This window comes from Rhizoctonia solani, chromosome 4, assembly GCF_016906535.1.
Source record: "Rhizoctonia solani chromosome 4, complete sequence".
In the NCBI taxonomy this organism is placed as follows: domain Eukaryota; kingdom Fungi; phylum Basidiomycota; class Agaricomycetes; order Cantharellales; family Ceratobasidiaceae; genus Rhizoctonia; species Rhizoctonia solani.
In genome coordinates, this window is record NC_057373.1 from 2,177,721 (window position 1) to 2,191,297 (window position 13,577).

At 49.5% G+C, this 13,577-nt stretch overlaps 6 protein-coding genes across 6 annotated transcripts; 2 read left to right on the forward strand and 4 right to left on the reverse strand.

Moving 5' to 3' along the window:
- Positions 1-457: 457 nt before the first annotated feature.
- RhiXN_00721 (TPR-1 domain protein) lies at positions 458-1,816 on the reverse strand (the record flags this gene model as incomplete). Its single annotated transcript, XM_043320540.1, has 7 exons — positions 458-597; positions 635-944; positions 1,001-1,154; positions 1,206-1,345; positions 1,391-1,396; positions 1,459-1,595; positions 1,651-1,816. 7 exons carry the CDS (start codon positions 1,814-1,816, stop codon positions 458-460), a joined length of 1,053 nt encoding a protein of 350 aa, XP_043179552.1.
- Positions 1,817-2,148: 332 nt separating this feature from the next.
- Positions 2,149-3,641, forward strand: RhiXN_00722 (ribosomal protein L3; the record flags this gene model as incomplete). Its single annotated transcript, XM_043320541.1, has 7 exons — positions 2,149-2,163; positions 2,218-2,304; positions 2,362-2,479; positions 2,531-2,670; positions 2,733-2,921; positions 2,973-3,234; positions 3,286-3,641. 7 exons carry the CDS (start codon positions 2,149-2,151, stop codon positions 3,639-3,641), a joined length of 1,167 nt encoding a protein of 388 aa, XP_043179553.1.
- Positions 3,642-4,008: 367 nt separating this feature from the next.
- RhiXN_00723 (Serine/arginine repetitive matrix protein) lies at positions 4,009-8,528 on the forward strand (the record flags this gene model as incomplete). Its single annotated transcript, XM_043320542.1, has 8 exons — positions 4,009-4,683; positions 4,742-4,799; positions 4,856-6,768; positions 6,824-7,038; positions 7,096-7,557; positions 7,624-7,820; positions 7,874-8,097; positions 8,130-8,528. The coding sequence occupies 8 exons, from the start codon at positions 4,009-4,011 to the stop codon at positions 8,526-8,528; spliced, it is 4,143 nt and encodes a 1,380-aa protein (XP_043179554.1).
- A 157-nt stretch (positions 8,529-8,685) lies between these two features.
- RhiXN_00724 (FAD-dependent oxidoreductase) lies at positions 8,686-10,259 on the reverse strand (the record flags this gene model as incomplete). The annotated part of the gene is made up of 7 exons (XM_043320543.1): positions 8,686-8,903; positions 8,944-9,347; positions 9,389-9,609; positions 9,677-9,876; positions 9,941-9,966; positions 10,011-10,110; positions 10,163-10,259. The coding sequence occupies 7 exons, from the start codon at positions 10,257-10,259 to the stop codon at positions 8,686-8,688; spliced, it is 1,266 nt and encodes a 421-aa protein (XP_043179555.1).
- Positions 10,260-10,654: 395 nt separating this feature from the next.
- On the reverse strand, positions 10,655-11,293 carry RhiXN_00725 (NADH-ubiquinone oxidoreductase family protein; the record flags this gene model as incomplete). The annotated part of the gene is made up of 5 exons (XM_043320544.1): positions 10,655-10,759; positions 10,820-10,936; positions 10,992-11,020; positions 11,071-11,120; positions 11,178-11,293. The coding sequence occupies 5 exons, from the start codon at positions 11,291-11,293 to the stop codon at positions 10,655-10,657; spliced, it is 417 nt and encodes a 138-aa protein (XP_043179556.1).
- Positions 11,294-11,765: 472 nt separating this feature from the next.
- RhiXN_00726 (uncharacterized protein) lies at positions 11,766-12,940 on the reverse strand (the record flags this gene model as incomplete). The annotated part of the gene is made up of 4 exons (XM_043320545.1): positions 11,766-12,386; positions 12,451-12,596; positions 12,657-12,794; positions 12,844-12,940. The coding sequence occupies 4 exons, from the start codon at positions 12,938-12,940 to the stop codon at positions 11,766-11,768; spliced, it is 1,002 nt and encodes a 333-aa protein (XP_043179557.1).
- Between the last annotated feature and the right edge of the window lie 637 nt (positions 12,941-13,577).

Here is a 13,577-nt window from a genome sequence, read left to right on the forward strand (position 1 = left end):
AGTAATAACTGTCATGTAGCAGTCATAACTATGGGCATCTCACCACAGGTATATGGCACTCCCAGTTGTGTGATCAGTTCCAATGCAAGAGACTCTGATATACCAGATACGTTGTTCCGACTATAAGACGCATGTGTTTTGTCATGTTCTAACGTAATTGATTGTTTCAGTCAAGCTGAGATGTTGTAGTGATATAGAGATGCATCATATGTCTCGCATTTGTAATTGTACAGGTTTTTAACCGTTGATTCCGTCATGCGAAAGTAAGCGCGATTGAAAAGAGCTACGCTCATAATCATTCCGATATACCTCGACCGCCAAATGTCGTTGTCGTTGTAATTGTTTTTGGATTACAGTAAGTTGTAGTGACCTCTATGACGCCAGTCAACCAGTCGCCCTAGATCTTCGCTTGCTATTAAAATACTCAAGATCAATTTACATATAGGTTATTTATCACCTATGCTTTGTCCTTCCTCTCTTCCTTGACACTCTTCAAATACTTCTCTTCGGCCAATGAACCTTTTGGGACAACCACAAACGCAACAACACCTTGCCCAATCACAAGTCCGTCATCTTCCCTTCCTTCCCCTTCGCAGTCTTGCAAATGTCCGCCAAAATCTTATTTCGGCCCAACCGCAGTACTCTTCCCTTTCGAGTTTGACATACACATTGACTTTATTAGATATGTACTCTTGCTTCTCGTCCCATGGGGCAAACGGTACGTCACTCCCAGTCTCGGGGTCAGGAAGGATGCTATCGAGATGTGCTCCGAGCGTATCCTCTGTGGAGAACCGAACAATGAGATCCGTCTGTCCATATTGCGGGTACACGAGAACGACACGGCATATAAGTTGTGCGGAAGTTGGGTATGGTGGCGTAGGTGGATCAAGGAAGGGAAGGTGTTCCGGATCGGTATTATCTTTGAGGACTGTTATTCCGTGGTGCTGTATTCGCACATATGTTAGTCAAGCTATATTAAACCAGACGAGGTTCGACTTACTTGCAGTGCAAGACTAAGAGCTGCCTTTTTGGCCTTCTCTTTCTCTTCGGCTTCAGCTTTTTGCCTGGCTTTATTAACTTCAACATTAAGCTCTTTTTGAGCAATCACTTGTATAGATTTCACTCCCCCGTTGTCTGGATCAAATGATAGGCATCTGTCAACCTGCGTTTAGCTTATGAACAGTTAAGAGCTGAAGGAAACGTACCGATCGCAAGCGTCTAGCGCTTCTTCATACCGTCTCAACTTGACCAAAGCCTTGGCAGCTCTGAATAAAGCCTTGGATGACCGTGGGTCTGTCTCAAGCACAAGTTTGACATCCTTCAATACTTTGCCAAAATTCTCTTTCTACTTGCTCAGTACTCATCTTAACTCTCGCCAATTGCCACTCACCGAGTTCTAGGTTTGCCGCTGCTCTATTGAGCAGTAACGCATTATAAAGTGATCGGTCCTTTCTTTACCTCCACAGTCTTGGGACTTCCGTCAATCGATTGAATTGTCAACGCCTCGACTCCTTGGGTATAGAATCCCATTGCTTCCCGGAATCGACGGGCCTTAAAGTACCCATTTCCTTGGTCTTTAAAGTTCGATGCAACCTCTGCAGCCCAGATCTGTCATTACGCATCGTGTGTAGCTGTGATATTCGTGTATACCTTCTGGATCGCCCTCATGAATCAGACTTTGAAGCGCAGCCAGGGTATTTTGGTCATCTTCAGGAGCGTCTCTATCTGTTCCAACAGCAGCTTCACGCATGAAAAGTGGCGTGGTGTCGAATGTCGAGAGAGAAACAGGCTGTCGAGGAGTTGGGCCGGCAGACATGGTGAGTGGGGAGGCTTCGTATCAGAGTCGCAAAGTTCCAGATTGTGGCGCAAGTCGTTGAGTCAGTCAAGCGACGCAGGTATCACCAGTGGGTAGTATGAGTTTGTATAAGATCAGTTTTTATAACGTTTCTATGTTAGGCCTTATTATTCTATATGACCGAATCCAAGTCCATCCAGGTCAGAGTCAAGCGTAGATCAATTTCGATCTTCTGCGCGAAAACTAATTTCCAATGATTGGTCCTGGTTAGTTTCCTCGACAAGCCACTCGTCCAGAAGGAATTTTGCTTCCGGTACCCGCTCGCCGACCGACACACCGACTGTCAAGAAAATATGTCTCACCGTAAGGTACGCTGACGCCGATTCATCCGGACTGAATAATGGCTGACGAGGAGGGGGTAGTACGAGGCGCCCCGCCATGGATCTTTGGGATTCTTGCCCCGCAAGAGGGCTGCCCGTCACCGCGGAAAGGTCAAGTCCTTCCCCAAGGTACGCTCAATCGAAATTACTTAGCTGAGGAATAGAATATAAATCAGGAGTGTGCAGGACGACCCTAAGAAGCCGGTTCACTTGACTGCCACTATGGGCTACAAGGCCGGTATGACCCACATCGTGCGTGACCTTGACCGTCCTGGTTCCAAGATGCACAAGCGTGAGGTTGTCGGTGAGTTCAATTAGCTGAAATAATTAGAACGGGTATTAATGAAGAAACCAGAGGCTGTATCGATTATCGAGACACCCCCTCTCATTGTCGTTGGTGTTGTTGGATACGTCGAGACTCCTCGTGGTCTCCGTACTCTTACCACCGTCTGGGCCAACCACCTCAGCGACGAGGTCAAGAGGAGATTCTACAAGGTCAGCTAATATAATCACCTATTTCTCATAATTATACAAGCTAATCAGTCGATTTTATGCAGAACTGGTATCGCTCGAAGAAAAAGGCGTTCACCCGCTACGCCAAGAAGGCTGCCGAGAATGGTGGCAAGTCCACTCAACGCGAACTCGAGCGTATCAAGAAATACTGCACTGTTGTTCGTGTCCTTGCTCACACCCAGATCCGCAAGACTGGCCTCAAGCAAAAGAAGGCACATCTCATGGAGATTCAGGTGGGATTCAGACTCTATGCGCATATATCCACTTAACTCATTATTCGTTAGGTCAACGGTGGATCTATCGCCGACAAGGTCGCCTTTGCTCACGGCCTGTTCGAAAAGCCTGTTGAGGTCTCGACTGTATTCGAGCAAGACGAGGTCGTTGACGTTATTGCTGTGACCAAGGGTCATGGATTCGAGGGTGTTACTGCCCGATGGGGAACCAAGAAGCTGCCTCGCAAGACACACAAGGGTCTCCGTAAGGTCGCTTGTATCGGAGCATGGCATCCTAGCAAGGTCATGTTCTCTGTTGCTCGCGCTGGTCAAGGTATGTTTCAATGGGGTTGATTTGAGCGAAGAGAACTTGATGGATGAACAGATGGATACCACCACCGTACCGAGCTTAACAAGAAGATCTACCGCATCGGTCTCGGCTCAGATGCTGCCAACGCACGCACCGATTCCGACGCCACGGATAAGAGCATCACTCCTCTCGGTGGTTTCCCTCACTACGGTATCGTTAAGAACGACTACCTCATGCTTAAGGGCTCTATTCCGGGTACCAAGAAGCGTGTCATTACCATTCGTAAGAGTCTGATGGTCCACACCTCCCGTCGGGATCTCGAAAAGGTGCAACTCAAGTTCATCGATACTTCTTCCAAATTCGGCCACGGTGCCTTCCAGACCAAGGCGGAGAAGTCTGCATTCTTGGGCACACTCAAGAAGAAGGACTGAGTGTAGTTGGAGGATTTATGCGCGTTACCTTTGTGTTGCTTGTTGTTGCTTTATGTTCCATTTTATGTCCCATGCATGCCATGTCGTTTGAAACACTGAGAAGTCCCTTGGTCGCGATCACGTGAAATTAGCGGCTGCCGCAAAAGTGCCTGAGGCTAAAAGTAATTAAGTGCGGGGATCTTGAAAGAAACGCGTGACGTTTTGTTCGTTCGTTCATCTGTCCAGCCGGATGGTAAGGTCTCGTACTCCTTCAGAGACAAAGACAATTGTTCCCGGGGAGATCACGGGAGTAAACGCCGAGGTTTGTCATGACTCGAGCACACCCCCTGCTTCTTCCCCCTGTTGGAGGCCAACCCGACCAACCACAATGCCGATCACCTATGGCCGACCGAGACCTCCTACTAGCCTCTCTAGCGCACAGCTGAATGTCTCTAGCGTCCAGTCCACTGCTACAAATGACCAAAATTCATCGCCTACCGAGGCCGAATTCAACCAGGATTGGAAACAAAAACTCAAAGACATTGACAATGACGAATACGACGGCGAGATGGTACGCGAGTCGACGAGCTCGAGTTTAACGCCCCTTGTATCGTCTTCGTCGCTATCGGCCTTGCCTGAGTCACAGCCCCAACGTGAAAGCCCCTCGAGAGATTACCGAGATCCAGATACAGACGATCCCGACACCAGCGTCGAACTCAACACCGCTGTGGCTATGCCCTCTTCCGACGGAGAACCTATGCCAGAACAGGATGACGAGGCGGACAGCGAGGACGAGCCAGTTGTTTCTAAAAGGATGGCAAAACCTTTACGCGTTGTTGATTCAGATGAAGAATCGAACAACAAGCAATCCCCCAGTCAGATGTCTGTCGACCGGCCGGCCAAGTCTTCGAATCCCACAACGCCTGCTAGTAGCGCAAAGAAGCCTGTCAAACTTGCGCTTAGTGACGATAGCGACGAGGAGCCGCCAAAGGACGACAAGGAGGAAGAACAGGAGGAGATCCAAGATGCGAGCAGTCCCCAGGTCAAGCGTTCCACCAAAAGGGTCAGTCCATGTTTGTTGCAGCTCATGCACCCGTGCTGATAGCTGCTATTCGCTCCAGGGCCTGAATAAGGCCGAGAAAGTCGAAATGGCAAAGACCCAGCAAGCTATTGCTGCTTGTGCGTCTTATGTTTTATTATCAACTACTACCTGACACATAACATTGGCCTACTAGCACGCGAGATCCGTATCCAAAACGCAACCAAACGAGTAGACCATAAATCCTATTTTGCCAACTATAACTCGTCTCTGAACCAAGCCGAAATCGACTCGTATCCCTTTCCACCTGGCGCGAGGTCTCAAAAACCGACCGACAGTAAGGCAAAGTTGAGGGAAAAGATCGCAGCTATGCGACCCTTGTCATCGCATCCTGCACCCGCATCTGCTCCTTTACCTAAAACCAAGTATCAGGTATCGAGCGATCCGATAGTCGGAAGCTCGCAGAGTGGACCAGGGCCGATTAAAGGTGAAGCCGGGTCGGAGCAAAAAGGGGACTTATTTGGGAAACCAAACGCGCTTGGAATGTCGATGTTCGGTGCGGAGGATAGCGACGAAGATGAGTTTCCGGCTGTTAACCAGGTCTTATTTGCCGTCAAACCAAAGTCCAAGCCCAAGCCCAAGCCATCGAAGGTTGGGCTGGAGGAGAAAAAACGCGCTCTTACTAATCGGAAGGTAGAGTCGGACTCGGACGACGATCTGGAGATTGCTGGTGGGTCCCGGCCCACGAATTCGAGAATTCTGGCCCGGCCTGGTCAAAAGGCTGCTACAACACAGAGGAAGATTAAGCAAGAGGTGTCCGAAAGCCAAGTCCTCCGAGCCGGTCATGCGAATCACTTTGGGCTGGACGCCGCTCCATCGTCTTCACCAATTAAAGGCGGTGGGCAGTACGAAGACTCGCAATTCGGGATTGTTCGTTTGCCTGGGACACCGTCGCGAACTGCAACGGGATGGAAGGGCGGTAAGCCCACTCAACCCGTTGGAAGGGGGAACAACGGTGCACGTATGACAATGGAGCAACTGAAGCGCTTTGTCGCCACAAAGTCCTTTGATGATGGTCAGGCAAGGCAAAGGGCGGATGAAGAGAGATGGAAAGCGAATGGTGGGAGGGCGTTGAAGAGGGAAAAGGACAGGAAAGAGGGGCTGGGTGTTGAGGAGGCTGTTAGAGAGGCTCTGGAGCGTGCCGAGCACCCGCAGGAGGAGGAGGAAGATGAAGAGGATGAAGAGGATGAAGATTATCGTGGTTCCGCCTCTGAGCAAGAACAATCGGAGGAAGAAGAGGACAAGGAGAACTTGCCTACTGCCGGGCGAGGTCGGAAGCCTCATGAGCCAGTCAGCGATTTCGATGGGAGCGAGAAGGGTGAGGGGGACGAAGACAAGGAGAACTCTTTAGAGCTTGCGGGCATTGGATCAGGCCTTTCCCCTGCCAGGATAGATGCAGCTTCTCCCGGACTAAGCGCTCGTTCGCCCACCCATATCAATAACCTGTCTCCTGGTCTATCTCCTGGTCTTGCTGCACCCTCTCCGTCTCATCTGTTTGGCCGTTCCCCGTCTCATCTACGGTTATCTTCGACGGGTTCCGGAAGACTCCCTCTCAGCGAGTTGGAAGACGAAGATAAAGTTCCTGGAGAAAATGCAGCTGTTGCGCGTGCACCTCTCGGCGAGCTGGATGTACATGAGGAAGATGAAGAAGATGTTGTCCGAAGGCCTATGAAACGACATAGAAAGGGCGTAATTGGAGACGAAGAAGAGATTGCATCTCCTCGACGCAAGCCAGGCTCCACTTTGCAGCGTCGATTAGACTCGCCTTCCCAGCGCAAGCTGCCACTCTCGTTTAGCTCTCCCTCTCAACGACTCCTCAGTTCCCCATCTCAGCGCTTGCTGTCACCATCCCTTCGGTTCGGTTCCCCAACTCCGCGCGCTCAAAAGTCGCGTTTGGCTACAGGAACACAAAGCTTCAGTCAGGTCGAAACACAGGACATGCTTGGTGGATTGGGGGACGTATTTGGGTTCGAGAGTCAATCCGCTCCTACTGGATCGCCGAGCCAAGGTGGTGGTGGGTTGACGCAGCTGTTCGCCAACTCTGCTAATGTGAGTCACTTTTCTGGCCATGTCGTAGCGCATACACTAAGAGGGTTTATCTCAGGCTGGACCATCCGATGCTTTTTCAGCCCTGCGGGTCAATTCAAATAATATCGAGCTGACTCAAGATGAACGTGCCAAACTATTGTACAAGCCCAAGATATCTGAGGAGGAAGCTAGACGAGATCAGGAATTATTTGAGCGCGAAGATGAGTTGATGGCTCGGCCATTCTCACCTACGCAAAAGGAGGAAAATCAGATGTGGTTGAACGAAGAAGGGTGAGTCCTTATTATCTTTTGTAAAATGGATTGAGTTTTTGATATAATTCGACGTAGATTGTGGACACAGACCAAGCCCGCTCAGACACAGACCGTTGGCACCCAAATCGAAGAGCCCAGCTCGACTCCTGTACATATGCCAACCACTTCACTAGGTACACCGTCGTCAGGTTCGCAAAAGCTATATCGAATCCGGCGTGGAGCTGCTTCTGCGCAAGATTCGACTCCTGAACGCGAGTCCGAACTAGCTCCAATTCCATCCGTATTTGATAAGCTCATGGCATCTCAACGCGGGAAACAGAAGAAACAAGAGCGTAAGCGTAAACTTGCCAAGTCAGATTTTGTGGAAGGCGAAGCCGCCGAGTCGGACGACGAGTACGAAGGGTTTGGACTGCGTTCGAAGGATGAAGAGGGAGAAGAAGGGGACAGTGACGAAGATCGACATCTCGAGGGGCTGGTGGATGATCAAGCGATGGATGAGGATACGGAAGCTGCTGCCCAGATTCAGGCCAAGTTCATGTGCGTACCTGTCGTTCCCTCTGAGCTGGCATGACTATGGCATTGATGAGGCTGGCGTTATGGTAGGGAACAAAACGCTCAAGATGACGAAGCGAGAGAGAAACTGGCAAGAGACGTTGTTGCAGGGAAGCTCCGTACTCGAAGACGGCGTGGGGACAATATGGACCTGGATGACGATGACGAGAGCGAAGAAGAGCATCACCGTAGCTCAAAGAATTTCCTCAAGAAGCGCAAGATTGACAACGACCATTTGGATGCACTTGGTATGTGTGACCTAATCTTGGAAAGGCGTGGCCTGATAGCCTCTGTGACATAGCGAAACACGATTCCACTCGAGCATTTGTGGATATGTATGACAAAGCGATCAAGTCTACCGAAGATGACGAATTCGCACATTTAAACCAAGTTACCGAAGATATCGACGTTGCTCCTGGGATGAATGAAGACGAGGAAGATGACGAAGAGGGAGAAGAAGGCGAAGAAGTGGGTGTCGAGGAAGAGGAGGCGACAGCACCCGAAACTCCGTTTGGACATTCTAAAGTGAGGTTAAATCTCCAACTTCGTTTCGCGAGGGTGTTAAACTTGTGTATAGAAATATTCCGTCTTCCGAGAAGGCCGAAGTGTCATTTGGCTTCAAACCACCGAATTTCAACCATGACAATGACTCTGATGAAGAAGACCCAGCGACTATTGACCTTCCAGATGCTGTCCCTCAGAAATTGGCCCCGGTTACTCGAGGCAATTCTGTTGCTTCACGTATTCAACAATGGGCAGTACAAGAGGGTGGCGGGAATCGCGCCAACATTGGCCGAATGGGTCAAGGGGTGTCGGTCACCGGTCATGGCGGTAAAAACAAAGTTACCAAGACTAAGAGTGCGAGTTCCAATCGCCCATCTGCCCTTGCTGGCACTTCATCGAGCTCTTCCAACAAGCTCAGTCGTTTGGGATCCAAAGCTAGTGGGTTTAGGTAACAGCGATACTTATACCATGGATTATGCGCTTTCTTTATTCTTGTCTATAAATATTGTAACGCATACAGCCTGTGCAGTGAACTATTTTGACGTCCATGATATTCTTGCTTGTTGTTATAGGTCTATCTTGTTCTAGTAGTTTTATAAATACATATTATCAGATTAATTCTTCGACAACCATCTCCCCCATAGCGAGTGAAGACGTAAGTCCGGGTGATTCGATACCTAGTAAGCTAATCATTCGGCCGGACCTACTGTTGGCTTCCGCGCTGTAAAAGTCGGTAGACCAATCTTGTCGAATAACAAAATCCTGGAACCCATGTCCGGGGCCAACAAGTTTAGGGCGGATGCCCACATAGTCGGAGGATAAGCCATCTTGACGATATCAGGCAAATAGGTCAAGACGGCATGATACATCTGTTCAAGGCGACTGTCGCTTGGAATAAGGTGTCTTTCCAAAAATCATGTGTTTCCTGCCCGTCTAGCGCCATGTCTTCGGGGGGCTGAAGCCATTCTGCATCTGGTCCGAACTTGATGTTTCCTTCCATGTCTACCGTGAGGTGTGTGCCTAGACTTGCATGTCCGTGACTTGTGCTCTGCTCAGGAACTGGGTAGATAAGTCGGCTAATGTGGGAGGTACCAGGGCCGCGATACGACGCATATGACCCTCGCGAAAAAAATGCAGTGAGGCGTTTGTCCAGTGGGAGAAGTGCGTTCAGAACGAGTGTCGAAGATAGTCCTGATGCGTTGACTAACGTGTGCGTGAGGATACTATCCGGCTCGCCGCTATCTCCAGTGAGAAATTGCACTACCCAACCGCTAGTCAACCATCAACGTTGTCTCCCGGTTGCGGTACGTACGGGTCCACACGAACGACTTTGGTACCGAGTGCCACTGTCCCAGCGCCATTGCTCTCGTCTATCAACTTCTCCAAAGACTCAAAGAACGAATGAGAGTCAAGGATACCAGTCTCAGGGCTCTCGATGGCCGCTGTGATCTCACGGGATAGATCGGGCTCGAGCTGCCGTGCTTCATCTCCCGAGATCAACCGGGTTGGGGCAACGGGGGATTTGGACGAGTCCTGTGGTACGCCTTAGCTTTATGCATGCTTAGGGCCATACACAGAAGTGTCGCAATTTGTAACTTACTGGATTAGAAAAGGGTGGCCATTTGAGAGCCTTCGCGTGCGCATGTAGTTTATTCAGATACTCCTCCTGGCCTTTCCTTGCAACAATGAGTTTTCCCGTCTTGCGATAAGGAACTTTATGCTTGTCACAGTGCCCGTAAAGCAGATGTCGGCCCCGTAGGCATAGTCGAGTTTTCAGTGAGTCGGCCGGATAATAAAGTCCTGGTCCAGTGTTAAGATGATCTATAAAGTAATATAGTGGATAGGACTTGCCTCCATGGATTACCTCTGAATTTCGGGAGCTCTTTCATCCTCAGACCAATAAACAGGAGGTATTAGAGTCAAAAATGACTCACCTCGTCTCTTCTCCGACTCTGCTATTACGTTCCACTAAGTACGTCGATTTATCAGGAAACTTGTATGCTAGGCGTTGGGCAATTGCCAGACCAACCACCCCTAGTCAAATATCAATATATCAATCATTCGACCTGGTTGATATGGCGCTCACCTGCTCCAATGACCAGATGATCCACTGCCATCTCTGGCTTCCTATACGCGTATCGACCATTGCTATTCAAAGCAACAGCCAAGCCCCTGATCGACATGTTGATGCTACCCAGGCTCAAGTTATTTGGGGGAACGGATTTAGAAGACAGCCAAGAACTCACGATGGTGGTTAAGATAAGTCTTTGAGGAGATATGATTGGCTAAGAAACTGGGAAATGATCCGTTTCCGCGGAAACGGAGCTTGATAGCCAGACTACTAAAGAAGGGCCCCTTATTGGGTAGGTGTCATTTTGGAGGGAATGAATTAATAGCAAACTATTTTGAACCGGAGTAGAAAGCGAACAGTAAACACAAGAGTGATCACGCATCTTAATAGACTTTTGCATTTACGAGATTAGCGCACACCAAGGACGCCACTATGCAAAAAGATAGAACCAAGTTCAGATAGTATTATCTACATACGTGTGACGCGCGCAAAGACCAACCAATTTGTCTATGCACGCAGTCTGGTCTTGGGGTCCCACGCAGTGATTTTTGGTGCAGCAGTGTTATATGGACGGTATGCACCTCTGGTGCCAGTCAAGTTCTCGAGATATTGCTAACACAGCAACACATGCCGATCAATACTCAATTCACTGGGGATGATGAGAGGACTCACGGCTTGCCATGGTTGAGTAGACTCATGCATTATCTTGTCGGTGGTAGGGGGCTCGCTTCGGATATGGTGGAGCCATGAGTGCCAGTCGGGTGGGACTTGGGTCGCATTGTATTCATGCTAGGTGGACCGTTTAAGGTGGGCATGCGTTTACAGATGGTGATCGCAGACTTACCTGGCGATAATCGACCCAGCGATGGCGTCCTAAACGAGTTCAGTACCTGGCTTGCGATTATCAAAGTGTCCGTACACACCTGGAAGCTCTTCCTCGGCGTTGGTGTTTTCAAAGTACCTGTTACCGAACCTATTGCCCTTCAATAAACCCAAATCACTCATTCTCACACCAAGGTAAATCGCTTACTGGTCCGCCCCAACGAATCGTCCCGACTTTGCATCTCCAATATACCACATTTGACGAATATACTCCTTCATACCTACGCGGCGAATGCTCCGCAGCGTCCTTAGTAGTGACACCATAATGAGATCAACGAAATGGTGATAACAGACGGGTTTGAACCAATTATAACCACGTGACTGGCCGCAAAGACCGATTTGTCCATCTTATGATTCTTATCCCAGATTAACCTTTATCTTCTCTCACGATTGAAACACACTTGGTTTGTTTGAGGAAATGTCATTCATACATGATACAATGTTGAAAGGTGATAAATGCACAACGATACCAGGGTGAATACGGCGACAGGGTCTCTCTGTAAGGCAAGGAGTGCCTCAAACGGACAGCAGCTTAGAAAGAAAGAACGACAACGGGAGAGAGAAGTGTAGCCCAAGAAATCACGAAAGAACAATCATAACACAGGTTGGACACAAAAGCGGACGCAAAGGAAGAAGGGAAATGATTACATCTATACGAACTAGACCTCTGATTAGACAATAGGGCTAGACCATTAGCTCGTTTGCCCCGTTTTATGAAAGAGAGCTCGTGAAAGCTTCAACTAGAGGCAGAGTCCGATTGTTCCGTATCTTGGAGCGTCTGAGAAGCAAATGCGGTGACAAAATCCTGTGATACACGTGATTCTGTTGTCGGGTCTGGGGTGATTTCTTTGCTTGTTGCTGCACTGCGATGACGGGGACCAAACTCGGCGAAACCACCCCATTTGACGGCCGGAGGCGGAGGAGGAAGTGGTCCAAAAATGGAAGACTGTACATTGTCACCGCGCTCTAGTTGGTCAGTAGGTGTGATACTGGTGGCGGCGAGTGCTTCTGCAAGAGCTCTGGCGGTACTGTCGGCATTGGCATCAGACTTTCTCGGTTTCCGTTCTTTGGTGACGGTTGCGTATGGATGTACACGAGGCTTGGCTGATGACGCACGTACGGGACTGACCCAATGAAGACCGTACGAGTCGGGAAATTCAAGCTGGTTCGTGTGGATTCCAGACTCTTGGAGCTGCTTGAGCCGAGCGCTGGCGTAATTCGCCCGAGCACGCTGGATCTGCTCGGGTGTGGCAGTCTTATGGGATGGTAGGTAACGGCTGATGGCTGCGACGGGGTCACGATTGGCAAGTGCCATTAAACGTTTCTCCAACTGAAACGCGTGCTTCTCCGTTTGGAACTTTCCGATGAAAATGTCAGCAATCAAATCGATGCCACGGACATTATTATAAAAGTTCACACACCTTGAAACAGTGGAGGCGAGGGTGTGGGCTTCCGCTTGTTGCCTTGGGATTGGGAGCGTTCACATAAACATGCCTGTCACGTCGCTTGCCAGCCTCTGCGATAGCAAAATCTAGCAAGACAGTTTGAGAGCGAATAGAGACAACGGCTGTGTTTAAAGCGGTACCCGGTTAGTGGCGCTATTGTAACATGACAATGGATTACGGACCAATGTAGGCTCGCATTGATAGTTTTCCTATGCTAAATACCAGTTTACCCATGCCCAAATTGACCCATTCATCGCCTTCTCGCAAGAAAAGGCGAGCCTGTAGCTCGGACAAAGTGACCTCTTGGTTTTCGTGGCGAACTGTGGTTGGTGTCAGCTATCGCCTGTGCACAGATACACATGTGCTTACCAAGCCCCATGCTCTCCGTCAAGATGCCAGGACCCCCCTGTGCGATGGGCGGGAGCACAGTCGGCACCGGAGCCGTTGTCTGTGTATCAACTTCCATAATTCGCGGATATCGTGGTGGCTGGTGGTGTGGGATGCAGGTGCAAATGTTACGATAATCGCTCCCTGGTCGCCTATACCCAATCCGTGGTTCAAAGGCGCCCAGGATCTATTGCGGATTTCAGACTAGGGTTGGTGGGATACGTCGAGGATCAGACCAAGCCCAATGATATATCCCCCTTGCTTGTCTGGTGGTCGACAACAGCACAGATCCAGCCTGGTGATGCGACTGTTACTGTTTCCAATCCCAACAATGATCATCTATTGCAAATTAATTTGCCGCCGGCAATTCTCCTCTTATTGCCGACCACAATGTTTGCCCGAGCAGGCTACAGAGTCAGTGGTTCAAGTCTGAAAAGACCCTTTCTCGGGCAGATAGCCCCCAAAACCTTGCTTAAAATACCAAGTCTTCAAAGATTTTGCATCCTTAGTCGAGTTCAGTCTTTGCCGAAAACATTCCCACTACGCCAACTGTCAACAAATCCGGCTCCAATTACCCCTGCTTCATCTCAGCTTGCCCCATTGGTGACCAATACATGGGTCGAACGTCTTCCGCCCAAACTACAACCCTATGCTCTTTTGGCTCGCGTTGACAAACCTATCGGGACTATGCTACTTCTCTGGCCTTGTAGTACGTA